The 24,827-nt window shown below is 35.9% G+C and overlaps 2 protein-coding genes across 2 annotated transcripts; one reads left to right on the top strand and one right to left on the bottom strand.

Annotated features, from left to right (window-relative positions):
• The first annotated feature begins 1,852 nt into the window (after positions 1-1,852).
• XRCC1 (DNA repair protein XRCC1) lies at positions 1,853-5,090 on the top strand. Its single transcript, XM_066389704.1, has 6 exons — positions 1,853-1,999; positions 2,051-2,866; positions 3,014-3,345; positions 3,408-3,644; positions 3,699-3,953; positions 4,189-5,090. The coding sequence occupies exons 1-6, from the start codon at positions 1,859-1,861 to the stop codon at positions 4,358-4,360; spliced, it is 1,953 nt and encodes a 650-aa protein (XP_066245801.1). The 5' UTR covers positions 1,853-1,858; the 3' UTR covers positions 4,361-5,090.
• Positions 4,402-23,210, bottom strand: btv (beethoven). The gene is made up of 58 exons (XM_066389745.1): positions 23,065-23,210; positions 22,878-22,992; positions 22,698-22,824; positions 22,515-22,645; positions 22,225-22,457; positions 22,070-22,169; positions 21,491-22,019; positions 20,912-21,104; positions 20,260-20,864; positions 20,013-20,207; positions 19,717-19,963; positions 19,514-19,663; positions 19,248-19,459; positions 19,079-19,194; positions 18,870-19,024; positions 17,880-18,206; positions 17,686-17,825; positions 17,186-17,633; positions 16,936-17,136; positions 16,710-16,885; positions 16,519-16,657; positions 16,344-16,463; positions 16,109-16,291; positions 15,831-16,054; positions 15,323-15,644; positions 15,167-15,274; positions 14,962-15,115; positions 14,592-14,909; positions 14,110-14,536; positions 13,949-14,054; positions 13,762-13,899; positions 12,144-12,280; positions 11,951-12,089; positions 11,404-11,764; positions 11,125-11,348; positions 10,848-11,070; positions 10,627-10,792; positions 10,414-10,576; positions 10,147-10,361; positions 9,864-10,097; positions 9,596-9,805; positions 9,328-9,541; positions 8,649-8,749; positions 8,432-8,585; positions 8,231-8,373; positions 8,093-8,178; positions 7,881-8,039; positions 7,663-7,826; positions 7,374-7,613; positions 7,061-7,321; positions 6,810-7,008; positions 6,379-6,533; positions 6,171-6,331; positions 5,890-6,119; positions 5,449-5,844; positions 5,094-5,398; positions 4,603-5,040; positions 4,402-4,551 (listed from the first exon to the last, which is right to left on the bottom strand). The coding sequence occupies exons 1-58, from the start codon at positions 23,179-23,181 to the stop codon at positions 4,402-4,404; spliced, it is 12,384 nt and encodes a 4,127-aa protein (XP_066245842.1). The 5' UTR covers positions 23,182-23,210.
• Positions 23,211-24,827: the final 1,617 nt, after the last annotated feature.

The following is a 24,827-nucleotide window of genomic DNA, read 5'->3' as shown; positions in this document are numbered from 1 at the left end:
TTTCAGGTTTAAATCCCGCACATGGGTCTATATATGTGGCCCCCTCAGTTCCACCCTCTTAATTAAACTAAAAAAATCGGGTTTGGCAACAGTGGTTTCCGAAAACTCTTAACTTTCAACCCACTTATAGTGGAGTCTAAACAAAGTGAGCAGGAATTTCGGAAAGGAGATGGCAACTTCCGGTCGCATAGACACATCCTTTCATCTTTCGATTGTCCCTCGAGGAAGCGTCGGGCCTTGGAATCATTCCGAGCGGATCCAAACGCTAAGAAAATACAATATTAATCAGCCCTGAGCGGGACCAGAACAGTGCATTAAGGTAATGGACAGTGTTTTTCACTTCCGCCCTACCCTCTGATAGACTGGGCGAGCGACTTTAAAGGCATCAGGGAGGCAAACAATCGATTTATTTCAGGCTGGAGCAGTATCCAGGCTGAAAACTACTTTAGGACAAAGAAGTCCTTAAAAGGTTTCAAATATATGAGCTATTTTATTCATTAGAATATTTTAAAAAAATCAAAGTTAATTAAACGGCAGGAAAATTGATGTATTTCTATCAGAGGCCTTTATATGAATGTATTTGGTCTCTTCTTAAAACGACAGTGTCCGCCTATATCGTCCGCCCACTCAATTTCTTGATACGATGGCGGATACTCCGTCGCTTATTGTTTGTTCAATGGCAACTGCAAATTTTGTTAAATCATTATAAAATCTATATAAAAACTACAATATACTGAAGATAAAATAACTAAAACGACATAGATCTTAGTTAAAAAAATTGATAAAATGCTAAATACTTGTGGGTTTCAGTAAGTGTGGTCAATGCACCTATAATAGATATTTAATTGTATCACCTTTCTATAAAGGTTGTGAGTGTTTTAGAAGCTCTAACTGCTTGCAACTTCCAATTACTTATAACTTCTCTTAAAAATGAAACATCAATTATAGTATTCATTATTAAATTACTAAAACCTCGAAAAACTTAGAAACAGTCGTCTTGACTTATGGCGAATGTAAAATTTTGATCTAAATATTTTACATTTTACGTTGATTTAAGTTAGTTTAGGTTAGTTAAGATTATAAGATGTTTTGTATCACTGGGGTTTAGATAAGAGACTGTTTTAATAAGTACTTCTTTGGTGTCCCCTTGGTACATTACAACTTCACTTATGCTTAGCTTAGCGTTTCAAACAATCGATTTATTTTAGGCTGGAGCAGTATCCAAGCTGGATATTCTTCTAAGATAAAAAAGTCCTTAAAGAATTTCAAGTATATGAACTTTTTTTTAATGTATTCAGTTTGATATTAAGGCTACAGTGTCCGTCCCTTGAGTCTGCCATTTGAGTTTTTCGAAACGATGACGAAGACGAATTTTTTTGCTGCTTACTCAGTGGCAATCTTAATTTTTTTTGCAGCTGATTTCGCCTTCTACCTATATAAAACTTAGGTTATACTGAGGGATTAGAGTTAATTTAAAATGGTTTAGGTTTAGATTTAAACAAAATTATATGGAATAAAAAGAGGTATAATTTAATCGAAGAAACAAATAACATCTGATATGTAGTTGGATAGATGCTCTATGACAGTTAAGTATGAGAGCATTAGAAGGACAGACCATTAATAATTATTACACATTAATTAATCCAAGAAATTTAAAATAATCTTCTTGACTTATGGCGAATACGAATTTTTGTACTGTTTTCATTCTATATTTGTTTACAATTTGTTCTTTCTGTCCACAAAAAACTAAGGTTATGTTAGATGTCAAAAATAGAATAAATATTTTTGCCTCTTTTTTCTACCTGGTGATTTAATGAGACAAAGTGAGACAACAATACTTTCGTCCAGCATTTGTTTCATGACGTTTTCTCAAATAATAATTTTTTTTATTGTACACTGGAGCTTTACTAAAAGAAATTCACAAAATAAACCAGTAAAAACCACAAAAATGCCTTTAATTAAGATAGAACGCATTGTCAGCTTTACCAGCGAAGACCCGGTAAGTCCCATCATTCCAGAATTTGTACTACGAACCCATATATCTCCTTAGAATCACCAGGCAAGTAACATTCTCTCCAGCGACTCTACCAAGAAATGGAAATGCAAATCTGCGGGAGAGAAAAGTTCCTCAGTAGTCTTGCAATTGGACCAACCCTATATTATATCCAGCATTGATATTGGCAATGAAAATTCAGCATATATTGAGGTTTTAGTGTCTCGCTCCTCATCTCCCGAAGACTTCAAAGCCTTGCTTGTAATGTCCTCATTTATGTCCCCTCTTGACGCTCGACAGAGTCAGAATGTTAATAAAGTTCGAATGTTCAAGCAAAAAGATTTAGTTGAGCCTGAAAGAAACGAAAAATGGGATAGAGTGAAAATTGTCTGCACCCAGCCTTTTAACCGGCATGTCCAATACGGATTGTCATTTGTGAATTTCCATACTTCAAGTAATAAAGATGAAGAAAAAGCTTTGAGCATTGGGAATTTTATTATTCGCCCAAAATCACCAGATAATATTACTGTAGGAAGTTTATTTGCAAGAAGAAAGCTTCAGGAAAGTTCAGGAGAAGGGGCACCAAAAGGCTTATTTGCCACGTCAAGAGCAGCTGCTATAAAGGAAGCAAACTTACTTACACATAGTGGCTCTCCAGTACCTAAACAGAAAATAAAACAAAACTTGCAAATGACAGCAAAACCAACAAATAAGGAAAAAATTAACTATGACGATGGGGGTGAAAGTAAGGCCCGAAATCGCAATGAATTGCTATATAATAAAGATGAGGAAGGCAAGCATGAGAAGATTGATAAATTGGTGGAGAAAAGGAATAAGGAAAAAGGCGATAAAACTGCAGAAAAAGAGGAACAGGTGAGTAGTTGAAATATAGCTTATTACATATTAGATTTTGTGTCATAATTTGAGTAGTAATGTAAATAAAACAATTTGTTTTTCATCTTAAATTTTCAATAATATGTCTCTAAATTTTATTTTCAAACCAGCAATATGTTCCTATAGATTATTAAGCAGAAAAATAAAGACAAAGCAAAGCGACTAGAAAAACACAAAGCCCAAAAAAACTCTCCATTAACAAATAAAAAACCATCTGATAACAGCAAAGCTGGCTCTATAAATGAGTCGAAAAAAAGAAAAACTGATGACAACTTCACTTATAAAGCAAAAAAGCAGAAGAAAGTAAAAAAAGGAAAACCATTTGGTAGATTATTAGAAGACATAGTTTTAGTTATAAGCGGAATTCAAAACCCTGATCGAGCCAGTTTAAGGAGCATGGCATTGTCCATGGGTGCCAAATACAAATCTGACTGGGATTCCTCATGTACCCATTTAATGTATGTTCGTAATTTCAAAAAAATAAATATTCAATATAATATACAATATAAGAATTTTATAGTTGTGCCTTTGTAAATACTCCAAAATTCAACCAAGTGAAAGGTAAAGGTAAAATTGTGAAAATGGAGTGGCTGGAGGATTGCTATAATAAACGAAAGAAGCTGCCTTGGAGGCGCTATGCTTTGGATAAAGACGATAGAGGTCCGGAAAGCGAGGAGGAGGTTTGTGAAGAGGAAGCGAATCTTCTTCCAAATCGGGAGCGCAATGAAAACTTGAATACTAACTCAGATTACGATATGTTAGTAGATACTTTGACGTAAGATTTGAAGATAGAATATAGGGAATATTTTAGGAGGGAGCAGTATTCAGATACTGACGAAAAACTTGAGAAAATTATAAGAAAACAATCCGAGGAAAGTTCTAAACAAAACATATTCAGCATTGACACAGAAGATGAATCTCTGACTCTGACTGATAAAAGCCCTAAGACCCCGGAGATTAAAAGAAAACTGGAGAATTTCTTTGAGGACCAAATTTTTTATGTAGATGAAACTTTTGATGATGAAATGCAAAAAAAGATTAAGCAGTACATTGTTGCCTACAACGGGTAAGTTAAACATTGAATGTTTGTATATGTTTAATAATTTTAAATCAAGAGATTAAATACAATTTTTTTTGAGTATAGAATTTTCACTGAAGCTGTCTCAAATGTTGAATTTAAAATTTTTTAAAAATCCGTCCTTCATCACTTTCACTACATTCCGTCTGGAGCTCTTTGAATGTAAAAAATCTTAGAATTTCACTGTTAAACTTTCAAATCCTAGTATTTTCCTTCAATCCAGAGTACTGGTAGAAAACCTAGAAGCCTCCATAGACATTGCCATTACAAATGAGGAAAATTTCAAAACTCTCAAAGAGATCTATCCCTCAGCAACTTGCGTCGCCCCCGACTGGATCTGGGAATGTCACAACTGCCAGCGCCTGATGCCAATAAAAGACTACATTTATGAGTAAATATCAATTTTCTTTTACATTGTTTTGTGTTACTTTATTTATTAATAACTTAAGTAAAACGCTACCCCACTTAATATGTATTGGTCCTTCGAAACTGCATCGCATTCCAGTTGGATGTTTGCGATTTTGTGTTCTCTATTGGAATTTACATACAAAGCAAACTCAATCAAATCATCATTACAAAGTTTTTCCTGCAAATATTTAACTTGAAGTTCTGAATGTAATTAAACAGTTTGTGGCACCTTTTGAGTCCACTTTAAATAGCAATTAGGGACAACATTAATGCTCTCAGAATTGCTTTTGCATGCCTTGAGAAGTTTGTTCTCAATTAAAGCCCCTTCTATAAGCAAATCCGATAAAACAATGGTATTTTCTTTGGATGGATTCCAGCTGGTTTGAAGGACCAATTCGTTCGAGGCAATCTTGCTCTTTCTGCAATGTTTACTTAAGAAAATTATAATTTTTTGTTGCAAAACTACTGACTTTGCAAAATCTTGTTTCGAACATGCAAGAAATCGCTCTGGATTAAAAAATAAATGTAATTTTACGGGTATATTTAGGAAATCTGTGGAACTAGCAGATTTCCATGTTGCCAGATAAGAAGCTTTCTGTAACAGCTCCATAAGATATCTTTCAGCGTTTTTAGGCCCATTCCACAATTTTAGCCACACTTCCGGGATCTTAAAAGTTGAACATTTTGCATAGAAATACACATTAGCTATTTAAAAATTACCTGGTTTCTTAAAATTTCTTTGGTAAGGACCAAATCGTTCTCGTCGGGGTCTTCAGCCCCTTTTAAAATCCTATTCAAGTGCATAAAACACTTGTGAATTACCTGTATCAAGGATACTCCCCTTATGAACTCATCATTGATGAAACTTTCAATTGAAGTTTCATAATTCCCTGTATGTTCTGCCAAATTTATCCTAACGAAATCATGGCCTTGATTGAGCCTTTTCCACAAACTAAAGAAGGGGTGGAGTTCTTTAAAATTAACTTCTTTTGAAAAAAAACTGTTCGTTTGTTTTTGATAAAAACCTGAAATTTTGTGTGATATTTGAAAGTGTTAATCTAGACATCAACTTAACCTTTAAGCATCTGAATAAGTTTTAAAGACTCAATTTTTTCACGTGCTTTGTCGATATTAAGGGGCAATCCAAACATTTCTGGCAAATCTTTATTGGGCAACTGCTTGGCCATTTGCCCATACTCCTTGTTTTGCCCAGTATTCGGCAATGTCACATTCATCCCATGAGGCCTCCACTTATGACTCAAAACCTCATCTTTGAAATAAATCCTCAAATACGCCTTTAATATACTCGTATCTTCAATGCACTCAATTCTACCCCCATAGATTGCCTCGTTTAGCAAACCAACTATAAATTGCCATTGGATCCTTGTTGAGTCAATATTCCACAGTTCTTCTGTTAAATTCAGTCCTGTTTGCATGTCAATGTGATTGAATTCGTAGTATTGTGACCAGCCTAAAAGAAACAAAATTATAGGAGAAATGGTAGTGATTTTTCTACCTTGAGGGATGTATTTTCTTCTTTCTTGAAGCAGGGCGTGTACATATGAGAAAACGAAGAATATTCTAGCGCTAGTTCTGCTTAGTTTGTTCTCATATTTTTCTCCAATGGACGAATAGATTCTTTGTATGTTGTTACCAAGACCTTGCGGTTCTTCATAAGCCACTTTTAAACTGTTTTGAGCTAAAACTGCGTTGAATTTTGATGTGGATTCTGAGATAAGCCACAATCTGAAATGATTTGCTTCTTATAACCGATTTTAAGGAATTTCCTCAACCTACCTAAAGTTCTCTGAGCCGCTCTGTTGCTTTACGTTCTCCGCAAGTATTGGTAACCAGTAAGAAACCAATTGCAAATTTTTCAAAATCAGCCACGTGCCGGATTTCTTGCATTGTTCCAGAGAGATCAAGGCTCTGTGTTCCTGGCCTTCACCCATGGATATCTAAAAGTATTTTTTTGGAAAATTGAAGATGAAATTTGAAAATTTACTTCTTCGAAGTTGTGGCCAAGCTGTTTAGCCAAATCGGTAATTTCGTTTGATGGATCCATTCCGGAGGTAGTGATCAGCAAAACTGGTTCGTGACAGTTTGACTCGTTGAAAATGTAGTGCAAACTGAGAACTCCTGGATCGACGGTTCTGAGACCTAAATTGAGAGAGAAGAACGCTTTAAGAATCAAATAGGTATAATTTTGAATGGCATTAAATGGTTGAAATATGTTGATTACATATAATGCCTTGACATAACGTTGGTTAATTATAGAATGAAGTAAACATTATTGCTCATGTGAAGAGCTCCAAGAATTGCTTTCAGGAATGCAACCACTGTCGAGCGAGTTTCATTAACAGTTCCTTTCACATTTATTTTTAATATTGCTATGTTTGCAACACAATTAACCTTAATTATTAAAGAATTTATTACCTGAAACTCGAAGGCAACAAGCTTCAATGCAGCTCAAAAGTTTATCCGGCCTTAATATTTGTACAGTTAAAACCTTCTCAAATTCTGAGAATTGACAATGTCGAGGGAATTCGTTTTCACATTGTGACGATTCCATGAAACTGGACCACAAATTTTTCTCCCCGAACTGGCATTTATCGTAAAGAGGCCCCAAAGAATTCTGTAAAATCATTAAGGAAATGGCCGAGAAAGAAAACTCTGATATATTTTACCTTAAAATTGTGAAGTGCTATAGTTGACGCCTCTGGAATCCACCCTGGTAGCTCAGATAACTCAGGGCCATTTAACCCACGATAAGAGGTATTTTCCAGAAACACCCTCATTTCAATTTCTGGGAAAGCATTGGGGAACATTCGACTAACTACATGCAAAGCGAACAATAATCGATCTTTCTTGAACATTCCTCTGCTCATGTAATTGTATAAAGTTTGAAATAAATGTCTCCTTTGAAGATCTGCATTTGCTTCTTGTGTCTGAAAGACTCTTCTTATTCTTTATAGCTAATTTCTCAAATGTATTATTCACCTGTGTAGTTTGTAAACACAAGAGAAACAACTTGCTGAAAGCATTAGCTGAGAGTGAGTAGAGAATATCATATCTCTCAAATTCCTTACAGGAAAAATACAAACGGCTAGCGAAAGAAGATATATCAAGGAACACCTCACATTCCTTCCTTAACACGTTTTGTATCTTTGTAGATTCCTGAAGAGCATCAGTTACTGCCACAGAGTTGGATTTTGTTTCATTTAAAGTTTGCAACAAACCCTAAAAACCATCGTGAAAAAATTCCATAATTCCCTCTCTTCTAACTCGCCTTGTTGCTCAGAATATTTCCTTGAGAACCAGCCAAGTAGTCCAGTAATTGAGTTTGCAAAAAGTGTAATTTTTCCTGTAATTCTTCATTTTCGTGTAACAGATGTTTCCGCCTGCTCTCCAATTCAGGTTTTTCTTGAGTAACTGCAGCAGATAGCAGCTGCTCTGCATTAAATTTTCTGCTAGTTTTGTGCAATAGATGATTATAACGAGATTTACCAATGAAGCCTGAATAGGTGACGTTGAAATTCAAAACGCAGATATAGGGGGCAATTTCCGCAGATGCTTTAATATGCTCGTTTCGGGTGCTCATTATGAGACGAAAGTCTGAATGGCAGTCTATTACTTTACCTAACATACGGACCAATTTTCTTTCTCCTGAAAAGCAAACTTTACAATCATCTTTGAGTTCGTAAAAATGATCTTCATACCATGAACGATGAAATCCCCTCTAATGATCGGGAATAGAAATGGGGGGATTTCTTCTAATTCCTCTATAAGTAAAGTTTTACCAAATCTACAAAAAAGTAGAAGTCATGAAGAAGTTAGGTAAGTGTAGCATTTAATACCTAATGGATGCCTCAAGTACTGTGTTCAATTTAGATGAAGTAAATGCAACATGATCAAAGCTATTGCTACTTTTCGTATAATGGTTCCTCAACCAACGAACTGCAGTTGAATTTGGATCAAGCAACAAAGGAGACAAAATGCTCTAATAAAGAATCATTTAGCTTTTATTCTACTCCTTAATTATTTTTTTAACTTTTTACCATGTTCACTACCACAGCATTCTCCAAGGAAGCTCTATCATTGGGCAAGCCTTCGGATTGCCATTGAAGTTGTTCTCGATCAGATGAGAAAAATGACATAAAGTCGAAGTCTGATTTATTGTTTAGTTCCAAGCACCATTCTGTGAGAATGCGTCTGCAGCAGAAACATGAAATAACTTTAATATTTATTTTCGTTTGTAGTTTAAAGTTTTCTTACCTTCTTTTAACTTCTTCCTCTTCAGATAAAAATGTTACAAATGCCGCTGCCATTAGCGAGTTATTTGACAAACTGTGCATTTCATTGGATAGTTCTTTTAGCTAAAATAACTCATTTCAAGTATTAAATGTCGAGTTATTTAAAGAAATGATAAAAAAGTAACCATGACAATAGTAACGATCTTGTTTAGTAATCCAATTGGTGTCTCTCACGATAGAAACATTAGTTTTAAAATTTACATTTTCAAAGTGGCGACATCTTCAAGACCTTTATCATATATCTTCATTAGTGCTTTTTGTGGTTGTGTTTCTGTGAAAATGGCTCTTTGGTTAGTCAACAAAACGGTAAGTTTTGGTCCTAAATTTCATTCCTTTGTTTAAATGCACGTATTATTAACAACTTGATACAAACGAATGCACCAATAAGAAGTTTCAGTTTTATATTGTTACTTGGTCCCAGCAATGTAGCATTCCTAGCTTCCCTCATTCACTATCCCTGTGTCTAAGGAAAATCTTCCTATAAAACTTTGAAATTTCTGGGTTAATGAAGATTAGCAAGAAAGAGATGCATGGGTGAATGACTATTTTCAGTTTATAAAGTATTTGTCTAAGTATTTATGAATTAGTAGGATTTGAACTAATACTAGTTGAAATTAGAAAAATGTACATAATATTCTTACCTGTTCTTGCCACCTCTGGTATTCATCCTCCAATTTAAATACCAAATTTTCAGCAGATCCCAATGTTCCCTTCACCTCTTTCAACCCTATTTCAATTTCTGCTGCTTCTTTAGTATATTGTGACAATTGTTCTTTCAGCTTGGCCACTGTGGCATCTACATCAGACAAATTGGCATTTAATTCCATCAGCTGACTCTCGGCATTAACTAAATTCCTGTAAATCAATAAATTAAAAATTGAAGACAAACAATTTATAGCAAATACATACTCTTTCAACTTGTATTGCTCCTTTTCTAAAGGACGAATTTTATCTACCACTTTTGAATACTTCACGTTGGCTTCTACCCAAGCGGCTAATGGAGCTGCCGCTACTGAAGCCCTTTTGGCGAATTTTTGGTCAAAAGAGTCTTTTTTTGCTAACATGAGTTTCTCAACTGCTTGACGGTTTTCTGTTTGAATGCGACTGGCATCAAAAGATCTGAAATCAAGAAATTACTAAATCTTTCCGCCTTTTTTTCATTGAAAAGCTAAGCAACCTAATGTCTTCTTTTACTCCTCTTTTCGCCAAGAAAGTCTTCATGCTGTTCCAGGAAGTGTCCTGTGTTCCCATTAATTTTAGTACTCCTTCGAGAATATCTCGGATTATCTCGGGAGGGGCTCGCAAGGACCGTATTTCAGACAAAGATTCGGTCTTGATGTTGCCTACTGCAGCCCTGGCTTCCTGAATCAGCGGTTCCACTTCTGAGAGCTCGTTCTCAATTTCCGCCTTTCTGTGAAGTTATGATTTTTGCTTTTGTTTCTAGAAGTAAGGAAAAATACCTCTTCACCAACTGAACATTTTCAATTTCGGTTTTTTGCTTCAACACCTGCATCTCTTCTTTATGGGCATTTGCACCTTTAATAGTGTTGCTTATCATATCCAAGGCGGCATTTGCTTTGGATTGTTTTTCAGCTAATTTTTCCTGTTGTTCTGCCGCTTTTTGCTTCAATTCGCTTACGAGAGATTTGGCTTCAGTTAATTTTGAAACTCCGCCCTAAATACAAGTTTTTCTTCAGCTTAACAAAAAAAACTAAATCAATGCTAACCTCCAATTTGGCAATATTTGCATTTATTGAAGAAACTTTTTGCTTTGCAATGGAAAAGTACAGTTTAATCATCGAAGTGTATCTGCAGGGAGGCGCATGTGGAAAAGATGCGTAAATTTTCTGGAAAGAATCGCTGGTGCTCATGCATTCAATTTCCCCTAGCCTGAAATTATAAATTTAAAAAAAAAACAAATTTAATTTTGATAAATTTACATTTGCACTAATTTATGTGGAAAACATTTCACTGTTTCGGGACTCCACTGATTTAGCCATAAAAGCCCGCAGCATTGCATAAAAGATGGGGCTTTAAGAATAATTTCTTTCAAATTTGGGTTATCTTGGTCTAAACAAACAAATATATGCAAATGTTGCTTTACATCTAAAATAACGATTAGATTTTTTTTCCATTTTCTGCTTAATACTCATATACATACTATTTGCGAAAAACTGATGCAAATCTCCTTCGAAATTCGCACTATCAAATTTCTCCTTCAATCCTTTCACCAAAGAATCTGCCTCAATGTCCGAAAACAAATCTGAGACGTCTCCATCACTAATCAAGAGGTTTATCGCTGTGGTATTTACTTCATTTACAAAAATGTAGTCTTCGAGTATGAGTAAAACGTCCTCACACTCTACACCTGCATATTGAATTGCCTGAAAAGTTTTATTAATTGAATTTCTAACAAAAATCAAATTTGAGGTGTTTACCGCTTTTAATTCGTTTTGAAAGAGGGGATGAATGCCACTGGCAGGTTGAATAACACGTTTTGATCTCAAAGCCGAAGTGATTTTTATTGCGGTTTTACGTCCAACTCCAGATTTCCCAATCAAAACCATGTTGTATTGGGGAATTACTGTGTATCTCATAACTGCGCAAGTGATGAGGAGAATTTCATGGTTAATTACCACTTCTAAATTTTGATTTTCTTTTCCTAGAATTTTTCTTCATAAGATTTTCATGGAGTTTTTAATAGCGGAAAAACCCACCAAACTGACTTATCCCACGTTCTACCTCAGCTTGCCATGCCTCCCTGGTAAACTTATTCAGCGTTTCTTCAGTACCAGGAACAAAATACGTTTCATCAATACTTTGGGTTATTTGATTAACCTCCCAATGAGTCTTAAATGCCTCATCAATCGTTGATTTTAGGCGATTTTTTTCATCTACAGTTGCAAGCCTATCACCAAATATGCGCAACGCTTCATAAGCAATTATTTCCAATATACTTGTCTCAAATTGTGAGAAATTCGTTATAGAATAGTACTTAAGGTTTGTACACCACTTGACTAAGTCATGGGAATTTATCGGGTGGAGGATTTGGGGGCGCAGGGTAGCATGATCTTGTATCTAAAAATTTTACGTTTAAATTTTACAGAAGTTTCTTTGAAACTCATGATTGGGATGGGTACTTGGCAACAACGCGCCGTTTTTTCCCTTCAAATCTTATTAATTAGTTCATTTAGCCAGAAGAGAGCTGTGAAATAATTGCCGCTGTTGCCAGTTCTTCAATGGTCTTCGTGTTGAAGGCATTACCTTCTCATAGATGCTTAAAATTGTCGAAATTGCTTTCACCACTTTCGCTTTTGGAAAATTCGCTGTAGGATAATAAGTTTTCAAAATAGCATTTAGGTACGCGACTAAAATCACAGTGAGATCTTCTTTGTCAGGAAGACTAAGGTGGGTAATAAATCAGTTAAAATATGTGTGTTAGATGGTCGAGACTTACTCAATATCGACTGAATGCAGCTTCGACAAGAATCGAATGGATAGTTTGTGGGTGGGTATCAAAGTCCCTACAATAACCACATTTTCGACTTGTACAAATTCGGTTTTACAGTTGAAGTAGCCTTTATATTCAATGAGCTGAAATTTAAAGTTTATAAATTTACAAGTGAGATCTCAAATTCCCTTATGGATAAAAGTGAAGTGTTTGCTTTAAAAATTCCAAAATCATCATGGGAATTGTAGACACATTTTTATAAGACCTCAGAACCTTCAACTAAGCACACCGCTATGAAACCTCGAATAGGTCCTTTAAATTTGTGCAAAGGCCTCGATATTTCAAACACTGCAAATTCAAAGAAAATATTTCGGAATTTTCCACCGAGTCGACTGAAACAGAAGACAAAATTTGTGAGCTTTCACGGCATTTTCTAATCTGAACAAAATTCATGTAAACCTATACATACATATATGTTACATCATCCCAAGGATAAGTGAAGCAGATGCAACCTCAGTAGTTCGATCTGAATGTCCAAAATATTGTTTAGGCCAAAAAAGCGGATAACGGCATCTGTGAGGATCGCATTTCTCTTAGTCGCAAAACTACACATAAAATATTCTGCTTAATGAATCGGAGAGCAGAACCCCCTGTATCTTTGACTGAGAGTAAACTCCTATTTTGTTCAAAATCCAAAAGTTGCTCACTTTCCCAACGAATATTCGAGGTAAAAAACCTTTAGTTATATGTATACATACATACATACATATATGCTTGACCATCATATTTTAAAAAAATTTGTACATGTAGCGAGATAATTTTTTACTGATTTTACTTTTTATTTAAAATCCCTTGTAAGGTAAACTCGTCATAAGCAGGTAAAACTTGCCAAGAGTCATATTAAAATGAAGATTCCTGTCAGCATATTTCAAAACTGGTTTTTCTACATTTATTCATTATTTTGTGAAACATCATGGACACCTCGACAGACTTTTTGAAGGTAACCCAATTTTTTTATAGCAAAACACTCAATTTCGAGAACAAGTTCCAGATCTTTTCTATACAGGAACCGGTGCTCAAAGACCTCTTACCTAAAAACACTGAAATCAGCAAAAACAGCGAAGCGGTGCAGGAGAGAGATATCCCATTGAGTAATAGCAATGTCCAAATTCCCAATTTAGAGCAGCAATTTGCTAAACTTAGGGCAAGAACTCGGGATTTAGAGATTCGGTGGGATGCCCAAAAGAATATAGTGAATGAGTTTGAGCAGTTTTATTCCAAAGTCATGGCGGAAAGTGCGCAATTGGTGCGAGAAAAACAGGAAAATGAGATGTTTTGCAAAGATTTGATGGAAAGGTATGAGAAGTCTCGAAAAGCGATCGAGCAGTACGAACAAGTGCATAAAACCCTAAACACCAAAGTGTCGGAGTACGAAGGGACCATCACTTCTTTAACTGAAGAATGTGCGAAACTGAAAGAGTATATCCATGCAAAATTGGGAGACAAAGAGTCAAAAAATACCCTGAAACTGTTAAACAAGACCAACGTAACAAAGGAATGTTCGAAGTCCATGTTCGAACCTCTCAAGGGATTAGATAAATAAATATTTCGATGTTATACGTGCCTGACTTAGAAGTTCTATGCACATGTTGCTGCCCCATTGATCTGGGGCTAAGAGATGCAGATTCCTTAAATATAAAATCAGTTTCCCCTTTCTGGGTCTTAGCACGTTTCCTTTGAAGGTTGTGACCGATATGCAGTGCTAAAAATTAAAATTTATCCTGAAGAGCTGTTGAAATTCTCAGTACTACCTGCTGCAATTTATGAGTGATGTAGTTGGTCATTAAGTTAGAGCTGCAATTAATTTCAACTATCTCAATGTCTGAACGATCGCTCAGCAAGTTCTGGATCAGCAATCTTAACAGAGAAATCGTCATTAGTTGGTTTTTAAAGGTTTCTGTTTGCAACAGACCTTTTGGCAGAACCATGATTACCCACAAGAAGAAAATGCTCCTCTTTGTCCTCTTCCAGAAGCAGCTTTAGTACTTCCAGATTCTTCAGCATTTGTCCAGTTTTCAATAAGGGAATTCCATGATTTCTTATGTCTTCAATTATGGATATTTGAGGGTCTGTGTGATAGGAATTAAGGCAATCTTTATCTTTGTCATAATACAATTTGGACGTATACGACGGAGGTGTCTCATCCATCCACTCAAAAATGAGTTCGCTGAATTCCTGCCTGAATTCCGGTTTTAATTGCATGGCAAAAGAAGTAATTAAAGTCACTATAAAGTTGAGTTTCGTTTCTACATGAATCATCTGAGATATCCCCGTTTTTGCTATAGAGATTATTGATCTATCTAGTGACGTTTCCCCATTAGCTTTAACCCAATTAATGGCTGAAAATCGTTGTCGTTAGATAAGAATTTGATTAAACCGTCAATAATTATTCACCTTTAAAAAAGTAGTCCTTTATGAGGGACTGCAAAAACTCGCGCTGCTTCTCGGGAAAATCTCTCAGCTTGACTTTCAAAACATCAACCAAATTGATATCTTCAGAGCTCAAATATACAATTCCGATTCTGGATATGGTGGCCGGTGATGCGTTCTTCAAGTCGTGCGTTTCAAACACGAAATTCACGTTTTCGCCAAAATGAATCCTCCATCCAGAAGGGAGAGTCATCAGTCTGTTATCGTCCAGGACAGAATTTAAAGATTCTACCCATTCTGGGTCGATGTCTCCATCACAAATTATCCAGGACCAAGTGTTGTCTATTTCAAAATAAAAAACATCTTGTGGAGATTTTTAAAAATCAACATATACCTTTAGTTTCTTGGGAGACCTGCAAACTGTAACTAGTTAAAACTCCATCGTTCCATTGATTTAAATTGTCCGTATAACCCAAAAGCAAATGGCGCGACATAGATTTGGGATTTACGGGATACGTTTTGACTTTCCGCTGTATTTTACCTGCAGCCTGCAACACGCAATTTTAATGTAATTCTAGAAGTTTTTTTTTTAAACTTACTCTTGAAACTAAGGATAAAATGGTGGATTTTCCACTGCTCGGGGGGCCAATTATAGCAACCCCCATGCGCTGATCTAGTTGCTTATAAAATTCCAAACATTTGTAGACCTAAAACTTTATTATAATCCAAAAATCACCGATTTAAGCATCAAATACCTGTCTTTCATTGGCCACCAAACCCATTTCTTCATAACACTCCAAAATCGCTTTTTTTACCTCATCATCGTTGATTCTTTCTTCGGGAACGTCACTGAAAATGCTACCCAAAATGTCGTTGAATTTTACGGTGTCCGAAAATGTAAGTTTGGACACGATGTCCATTTTCAAAGCACCGACAACCACACCCAATTCTAGCTCTTGGGTCAGAATTTTAATGCCGGATGAAATGAATTTTTTTAAAGCCATTCCGCAGCCCGAGAGGACCGTCTTGATGGCCCTCAAACCCCAGTCGTAGTGTTGTTGGTTGCTCAGGATTTTTCTAAAAGGATTTTCTGTATTCAAATACAAAAATTAGCAGAATTAACAGTATTTCCAAGGTCCAATTCTTGTATAGCGGTCAGTTTGGATTGTTCCCCCAATGGCTTTAATATACTCCAATTTTATTGAACCCTTAATAACTTTATAGAAACATATATCTTTCCATCAAAAACGATTGGACCTTTACCTGGACATCTCAAAAACCTCCACAATTTTCCTGGCTAAAACATCGGCATGCCGATACCCGTCGCAATGTAAAGAAGTCCTGGCAATTTCCTCATGGTCCGGATGCGTCATGACCACAGGCCTAAATAGTTGTTTCAAATTATCAGGAAGTTTGTTCCTGCCCCCATAACCTGCCCCTGCTGGATTTAAGGTAACAAATATGCCACAATGCTTGTTTACTGGAATCTAGGGAGTTTGTTACTGAAGTTATTAAAAATTTATAAAAATCAGTTAACTGACTTCTTGAGTTCCTATTTTGACCACGTCACGAGTGTTTCTGAGGGCTTCTTGAATTGCGTGAATGTGCATTGAAATCGCTGAGAGGGTGGTTTCGTCCAGACGATTGAATTCGTCAAAACATCCCCAGGCTCCGGTTTTAACTAAGCCGGTCAATATTCTCTCCATCGAATTGACGTCTATTCCCTGAATTAAGTTTAGATTTGAATAATTAATTTTTAACAAAATTTGTCATTACCTCATCGCAATTAAAGACCAACACTTGACGGCCTAAAATTGAACCTAATGCTTTCACAGACTCAGTTTTCCCCGTTCCTGCGGGGCCGTAAGGGTTCCCCCCAAGCCCCAAATACATTGCCTTAATTAAAATATAAAAATATACCTATAAAATAAGAATTTAATAATTAAAATACCTGAGTTAAAGTGAGGAAACATCTCTCCGTAAGGGGAGTTCTCACTAATTTTTGTTCGTTCCCCAAATACTCGTAAGAATAGCTCATTCTTGCTTTGGCCATTTTCACTGTCACATCCCCCACTGAGTTTGAGTAATACCTAAACTTTGAATTATTAATAATTGAGTATTAGAGTAGGAAAATCTGCGTGCCTAAGCTGCTTTTGCCACGCCCATTCCGACACTTTAGTCACATTTTTTTCCAGCAATTCCTCTAGGACTCTAATGTGGTGTATTGTATCCAAAAGTAGAGATTTCAGTTTGAACTCCAAAACATCAGAATCCTTTGCATTTCCCAATTCTAAGGAACTAAGCTCATTCAGTTGAGTCTGCAATTATCATTCATAATTTTATTTGTTTATTTATTTTGAGGTGTGACCTTATATTTGGCCAATAAGGCCGGTAGAGTCATTCCACTGATAGCTTGCTCGCACTTCAACGTGAAAGATATATTGTCCGATAAGCAGAGAATTTGAGAGGGATATTTGAGGGGGTCGGGAGCCTGACTTTCCCTTTGGCAAGCCACCAGTTTTTCTTTTAAAGTTGCTTGCATTTCTTTGACTAACAGGCCGAGCCAGTCCTACAAAAATATTATTAAAAAAAACTTAAAACTTTGCTTAATCGCATACTTCAACGGGTTGCTTTATAGAAATTGGGTTAGCCAGCTGAACGAGCTCACCCTGTAGCGATGAAAGAGCAACAATATGATCACTTGTAGTATTCAGCTTCACTGAATGAGTCCCCGCAAATATTTTTTTGAGGTGCGATTGAATTACTTGTTCTTTGGTGGACTGACCTACAATTTCCAATAAATCGTCGTCGCTTAAGAAAAGAAATCGAGGGAATTTTTCTCGTTTTTCCTTCAAAAAGCTGTCCAGGCTGTGCTGGCACCGAGACAGCTGCTCTGAAATGGACTGAAGAATGGACTTTAAATTGGGATATTTGCAGATTTCAGTAACTCTGGGATCTTTTTCGATGAATCCCATAATTCTGCGAAAATCCCGGTCTAGTCGGTCAAAGCGTAATTTTTCTTGGGCCAAAGTGCCGCTGCCGAATATGGGCTCCAAGTACAGCCACCTGTCAAAACGTGCACTTGGAAATTTTGTTGGAAAACTTTAAATGAAAATACTTTTTCTGCACTTGTGCCAGGGAGTTCAGGTAAACGTTCAAGTTCTCGAGCTTATTTTCCCAATTACTGGCCCTCTCAATGTAGCCATCAACGCTTCCGGAATGCTTTAGCGATTGAAGCAGAATTTGATGGTCTCCGATCTAAGAGAACTTTCGTTTTTTACACTCTTTTTAAGATAAAACTCTTATCCTTACAGCATTTAAAACATCCTTAAACTCCTTAACCAAGACCACAACTTTCCCTTGAGAATCACTATGATTAGTTAATAAAAATTTGGTCTGCACTTCCCATTGATCTATGTCTTTCAAAGCTTGCCTGACAACAATCTCACTGGCAGCTTTCTTACTTAAATTTCTCAGTTCCTTAGAGTGATCCAAAATGCGCTCGTGTGCATCTAGAAGGTCCTTTAGTAAGATTTGATCTATCGGTTTTGCTGGTATTTTTAGGAGATTGAACACATCGTTCCAGTGTTTGTCAGAAAAGTCTTCGCCTTTTAGGTATTTTAGAGTTGGGATTAGTTCCTGGAAATTTTTTTTTTTAGTAATTTTGAGGAGGTTTTAGGAATTGATATATAACTGAGATGTCGCTTAATGAGAGCTGGAATTTTGGATTTTTAACCAGACAGACTAATTAATAACACACTAGGAATTTTTCTTCATCAGACTCTTATTGACTGTCTGGGAAATTGAAAGACCAAATTTCCAGAAAGCTAGAAGGATACTAGGTCAGACTTTAGAATCATTCTAAAAAATATCTACAAATTTTTAGATGATAGTCAAGTCGGAGATTTTTTTCATGGAATCAGAATCTGAGGTTTCTCAATTGTCCTTAAAATAAAGAAGCAAATTTCAACAAATACAGAGTCATAAGTACGTATGTAATTTAAACATCCTAGGAATTTTTGGGTTTTCTGTAATTTTTAATTTCTCAAGAGTGTTTCAATTGCTTTTTGAAGTAAGAAAAAAAAGAAAAAATATATTCAGTTCTTCGGGTGAATAAGAAATACTCAAAAGGATGTTAAAGCAACCCTAAATTTTTTAAATATTTTATGAAAAAACGAAACATGGACTCTGAATTGACCTGAGTAAAATAGTTAATTAATTTTGATGTAACCCAAATTGCCCAGAAAGTTTCTTACTAATTGTAATTTTGCAATACACAACACCTTTGGCATCAAAAAATACCTTGTACATTTGAAGATCTCGCAAAACTACGGGAACAAACCGAATATCATTCATGTGCTTGCTTAATTTGTCTTCCCAGAACTTGATAAAATCCTCCAGTTCATAATACTTTTTGCGAAACACTATCCAATATTGAGAGGAAAAGTTCTGAAAAGCTGCAAATACGATACTAAAATTATATAAAATTGCGAGAAAAATTAGATTTTTACCTGAATTGAACTCTGCAAAAATAGACCAAGAAGCCTCTTCTTCCTTCAAAGCATTCTCTACTTCATTTGCAATGAAAATATCCGGTTTTTCTAAATTAAAATTAAGATAATGGGTGCTAAAACAGAAACTAAAATCATATAAAAATCAAAAAGCTAAAATATATTTTACTATAAAGCCTCTTTCTTTTCCAAAACATTATTCCACTCTCTTCTCTTGGCTTGAACCTCCTGATACAAGATACGAACTGCCTCAATAGAGTTCTCGTTTGAATCAAACGAATTGTGAATGGTGTTTATTTGACTCCATTTAGCCTCAAATCGCTCTATCTCTTTGAGCAAATTTTCCTGTTCAATTCCAAGGGAAGTTCTAATAGTTTCCATCTATGAAAATTCCTCTTCAATGAACTATATTTCTTATAACTGGTAATAAATTACCTGACGTGCCATGATGTGTTGATGATTATTGATAAGACTTCCCAACCTTTCCCATGCTCCTTTGAGTCTGTTAACAGAATCGACTTGCTCCCTAGACCAACTGGCCAAGGTTTTTGACTTGTTTAGTAGTTCTTTAAACACCCCTTCCATCTAAATTAAGACTCTAAAATTTAGGAATATTTACATAAATATGTCAAAGTTACCTCAGTATATGCAGCAATAATGTTGTTATAGCTAAACCCACTTTCCCCAATCTCTTCCATTGTAACTGGTTGTTTGGTTAAAGCTGCAGTTGAAGGATCAATGTAATTTTGCAGTCTTACTACATCTTCTGCTATGGCGTCTTTAAGGGAGTAAACCAATTGATCCCAGTAACTTCTATTATGGGACTCCAAGTCGGATCTGAGCCTTGATAAACCAATAAGGAAGCAGCCCACTTTTTCCTCGGTGCTGAAACATGGTTTTGCTTGTTTGAAGTTCATGGCCAAGTGATTATTACCTGGGAAGTTTGGCAATTTCCTGCCCAAATGTTTTGGAGGCCCGAAAATGTAGGTCCCAATGCTCCCAAGTGGAAAGTTTCTTGGAATTCAAAGGCTCCAGCTGCAGCCACGATTGCCAATGTTGGATTACGCTATTTAGCTGCCCGAAAAGTTCCAGTTTTTTGTCGGATAATGTGTTCAGAACTGCTCCATTTCTTAATACGATTTTTAGTAAGCACAATGAACTAATTCAAATCAAAATAATACCTTTCGATAATTTTATTATAAATATCCTCAGAATTGTCAGAAATCCCCTTAATGTTCCTAGGTATGTTTAGATATTTCTTCAGTTGCTGCTCGTACATTTGCTCCAAATTTTGCCTATTGGGGGAAAAATCTAAGGTTGAATTGCGGTAAACCAAATCAACTCTAATTTCCTCTAAACTCAAATGCAATTTTTTCAGGTTTTTTGTGTAAGCCTCCTCCAAAATTTCACTCAATTTCACGTCAATCTCAGTCTTCCACGGCTGCATGTTTTTAAACCCCTTGTTCTCTACATTTGCCACTAGATTCCTTATGTTTTTGATCACTTCATTCCATCTGGAGAACTCTCTTAGTAGACTCACATTCTCCAAATCTTTAATCTTGTCAAGAATTTCTATGTGAAATGATGTGAGCAGATCATTGCTCTGTCCTAATTTCTCCACGCACTTCTTTAAAGTATTCACATATTTTTCCACATGTTTTTCCTCTCCCCATGAGATAACTTCTTGTTCTTGCACTAGCTTCGACAGCTCCAATGCGCTGGCCAGCATCATGGGCTTCTGGGACGGTACCATTCGATCTCCGATAGTATTATGAAAATTAGCGATCTACGCAATTAGCACGAGGCATTTTCCTTTCGCTGAAATTCACTCACCTGCTCCAATATTCGGGCATATTTCATGAACTTTTTGGCGTAATTGCTGGTCTCCTCGATGATGGATGGGATGTGGTAACCCATGGCTTGCAATTGTCGCACTTCGAATATTAGGGTGATTAGTCTGGAGGGGTAGTTGACTTTCATGAGTTTGTCTTGGGAGAATTGCACCACTGGGTCTGTTTCTTTTAAGCTGTGCGAATTGAAAGCTAATTCAGTAAAAGGAAAACAGCTACCCCACAGCAGATTTCGTGGAAAGCTGAGAGAAACTGCGGCCTGCATAGGAAATCCTAATTTTGGGTTTGAGTTGCGACATATATTTTCTAATTTTTTTTTTTATCGTAAAGAGGTTTTTTTAATTAAATATTTGATATGTAACAACCGGAGGTTCTTCACATAAATTATCCTCGAGGCTGAGCAGCAATGGCGGTAAAAAATGTATTTATTTCAAAACCACAAAAATGATTTCAGATTTGTACCAATTATAGGTCCAAATATTCAAATTTCCTTAGATATAACATTCCTATGTCTCTGAATTTCCGACAAAATTTCTAAATATCATCGCAATCGTTTTCTCACCTTAATTTATTCCCATTAACATCACTGATAACACCCGAGCTCCAAGCATCGAACAGTTCACTATCCTGCGACTTCAAATCATTCAAAATCCCTAAAACGAACTCCCTTACTCTCTCACAACCCTCTAAATCATCCAACAGTTTCTCAGTGACGAAAACAACCTCCTCAGTTTTCGCCTCCAACTGTCTTATGAAAATAATTTCCCTGATGGTTTCTGAAGTTTCCTGTCTCGTATTCACTTTAGAGGACTCTTGATTTGCTTGATTTTGAATTTGAGTTATGTACTCGCTGAGGGAATTCAGCAGGAACTGGCGTTCTGCTCTGAGGTTTTTTCTGAGAACTGGCCGGTTGATGAGTTCTGCGTAGCGAGTGAACTCGTAGATCAATTGCCTGGTGTTGGTGTTTACCGTCATGAGCTGTTTTTTGAGTTTCAACGCAACCCTTTCCTCTGCGGGTTGTAAAAGGTACTCGAATTCTTTGCGGGATTTTGATAAATCGTGCGAGTCTTCGTAGGAAAGGATCTCTAAATCTGTTGAAAAAATCGTGAGATAAAATCAAAATTTGGATTTAATCGGTGACCTTTAAAAGGTTTAAAAATCCTTTGAGGGTCCAAATCTGCCTTTTCGTTGTCCGAGGATAGTCGCAATAGTTGTTTGTGGACAGTCCTAATGTTCAGTATCTAAACGGTTGAATGCTACTAGTAATTAGCGATAGTATTTAAAAATGTAATTAACCTCGCGTAGGGTAGCGATAAACTTCCCTAAATTTAGGGGCTGATAAACTTCATCTTTCCACGGATTGACTTCATGATTAGCCCAAAACAGGCCGGTCAATTGTTGACAGGTGCTTAGCCACTTATCGCAAAGGGAAATACTTTGAGTCAGTTTTTCTAGAATTGTATTGTACTCATCCAGCCACAAATCTGCGTCTTTGAACTGCCTAACTGTGTGCTTCCATAAGTCAAAAGCTGATGTTGATACACATTATTAAAATTTTTGAATGGACAAGTAATGGAAAATATTACCGATAATGTCCATAAGGTTTTTGATGCGGTCTTTAGGAAAAGGAGGATTGCAGCGCCATAGATCGTCTAAGGTGTTGTGACACTTTTCCAATAAATCATCAACTTCATTAATTGGAAGTGACTCTATCATACTAATGAGGAAACAGTTGGAATAATAGGCGTTTATAATTTAAAGTTAATGACCTTAATTCACTGGCAATAAGGCCTAAGAGTCTCATAAACGTGTCTCCAGATTTCCTAGCCAATTTATCTTTTTTGGATACAATCTGGCTGCTCCAGTACTTGATTTCGTCATCCACAGTTTCGATGACTGAAAGCGATACTCGATTTAAAGTTGTAGAGAATTTTAGTACGTAAATTTACATGTCATAAATGAAGAATCGTTCTCAGATTCCTGGGGAATATTTTCGCTTAAAATTAGACCTTTGAGAGTGGTCTGAAGGGTGAAAATCTTGCGTTTTATGTTTATGTCGTAGTGCTGCAAACCAAGCATTAGGTTTTTTAGGAATTAGTAATTAGCCAAGAAAACTTATATTATGTAAAGAGGTACCTTTTGCAACTGTGGACTAAATATGTTATTCAAGAGCTGGTATAAATCAATGGTTGGTTCTCCTGAAAGGGTGTTAATTTGCAGTAATTTAAAAAAATTCTCATTGATGTCCGTCATAGGATGCGGCTTGGAAAATACCACGGTTTTCTTGCACTCGGGGGGCTGCAAAAAGCTCTTTATCCCGGAAATGCTAGATAACTAAACTCACCCTCTTCGAAAACACTAAATCGCCCCCCTTCTCCATATAACTGCATAAAGCCAAACACGCGTCATTTTGCAAAAACTCTTCCAAATGCCTCGATCCTTGAACATTACTCTCATCGAATTCTTCCCCTGTATATGCCCCTAATTGCAATCCTAACATAAGAGCCTTAGAAGTACAGAATCTTTTCGCAAAAATGGATACTCACTGCAGATCTGTATAATAGATTTTCTAATAAAGTCTCCCATTTTTAACCACCGATCTCGTTTTTAAAATTTATGCCGTGTGTTTCTGTAATTATTTGTATTAAGTTGTTACGGTGTTTCTGTGGCAACGACGTGAATGCGTGCATTGAAACGGAACGCTCCATTTTAAAACTCAGTTTTTAAATCGATTGTTAAAGTTAACAAGCAGGTCATTTGATGTTGAAATGACATATAAACTGTGAATTTTTTAAAGTGTTGAAAGTAGTCGCATTTTGAGGTCTTAATTAAAATTTTATGAAAAACAAATTCGTAAGGGATGAGGGTGACATTGCCATGTCAGATGGAATAATACACATTTATTGACAAAAATCGATTCCGTGGGGTGATTAATAAATACAAATAATAAAAATTATAAAAAATAATTTATTTATAAATAATAGCTTTGTGAAATTAGTCCAAACTAAGTCCAAAATAAATATATTAACATACTTCTGGCTTCGAAAAGTAGAACGGAAATGTGAATCAACTGCTCGAGCCAGTTCTGGAATATTAAAACCAGTTTTTGATGGAAATCGGTTGGTTCAGATATTTGATTGAAAAGAAAACGCTCATTGTTTCCGGAATGGATGCGTACTTCCCCTATAAATCTACGAGAAATGTCTTATAACATAAACTACCTAAAAGAAATGGGGGGGGGGGGGGGCGCTATTGCTCCTGTGGAACTTTCCAAGTCGGACATTGTTGGGTTAAATAAAGAAAATTCGGCACGTTATCAGGATTAGTTCATTGGTAAAGGAAGAAATCTGGAAACACTACTTGCCCTTCAACCTCCATCCACTCCAATGATCGGTGAAAGTAAAAGAGAGCTATTTTACATTCAGATTGCTTAGCTGTACAGTTTATTAAGTATATTTAAGCTATTCTTTAAGTTGTAACTTGCTATCTAATTGATACCTATATGTACTCATGCTTTCAGAACATAAACATCTTTTGTTTATTAATACTATTTAAATGGGCAATCATACCGCAACAATGGAATTTCAGTCCCAATTTATAACATTTTTTTTTCTGACTAAACCACAATGATGAATTGCAAGGTATCGTAAATAATTTTTTGTAGAGAAATTATGCCTGGCAAAAATTTTACAAGATACAAAAAAGTTTCAAAATAAAGTCAGCTTGTGGCAGAAAAACAATTAAAGTCATTCGTGCAAGAGATAACAAAAAATAAACTTTTATTTACGAACCACGCACCATTTTTAACATTTTCATATATTAAAAAAAAGATTCCACCCACATAAAAACACGCCAGTTTATGTAGAAGTTGTAGTTCCAAAATTAGTGAAAATTTATAA

Source organism: Euwallacea similis, chromosome 4 (genome assembly GCF_039881205.1).
Source record: "Euwallacea similis isolate ESF13 chromosome 4, ESF131.1, whole genome shotgun sequence".
Classification (NCBI taxonomy): Eukaryota; Metazoa; Arthropoda; class Insecta; order Coleoptera; family Curculionidae; genus Euwallacea; species Euwallacea similis.
Note: the sequence above shows the minus strand (reverse complement) of the source record. Positions and strands in the feature narration are given on the sequence as shown.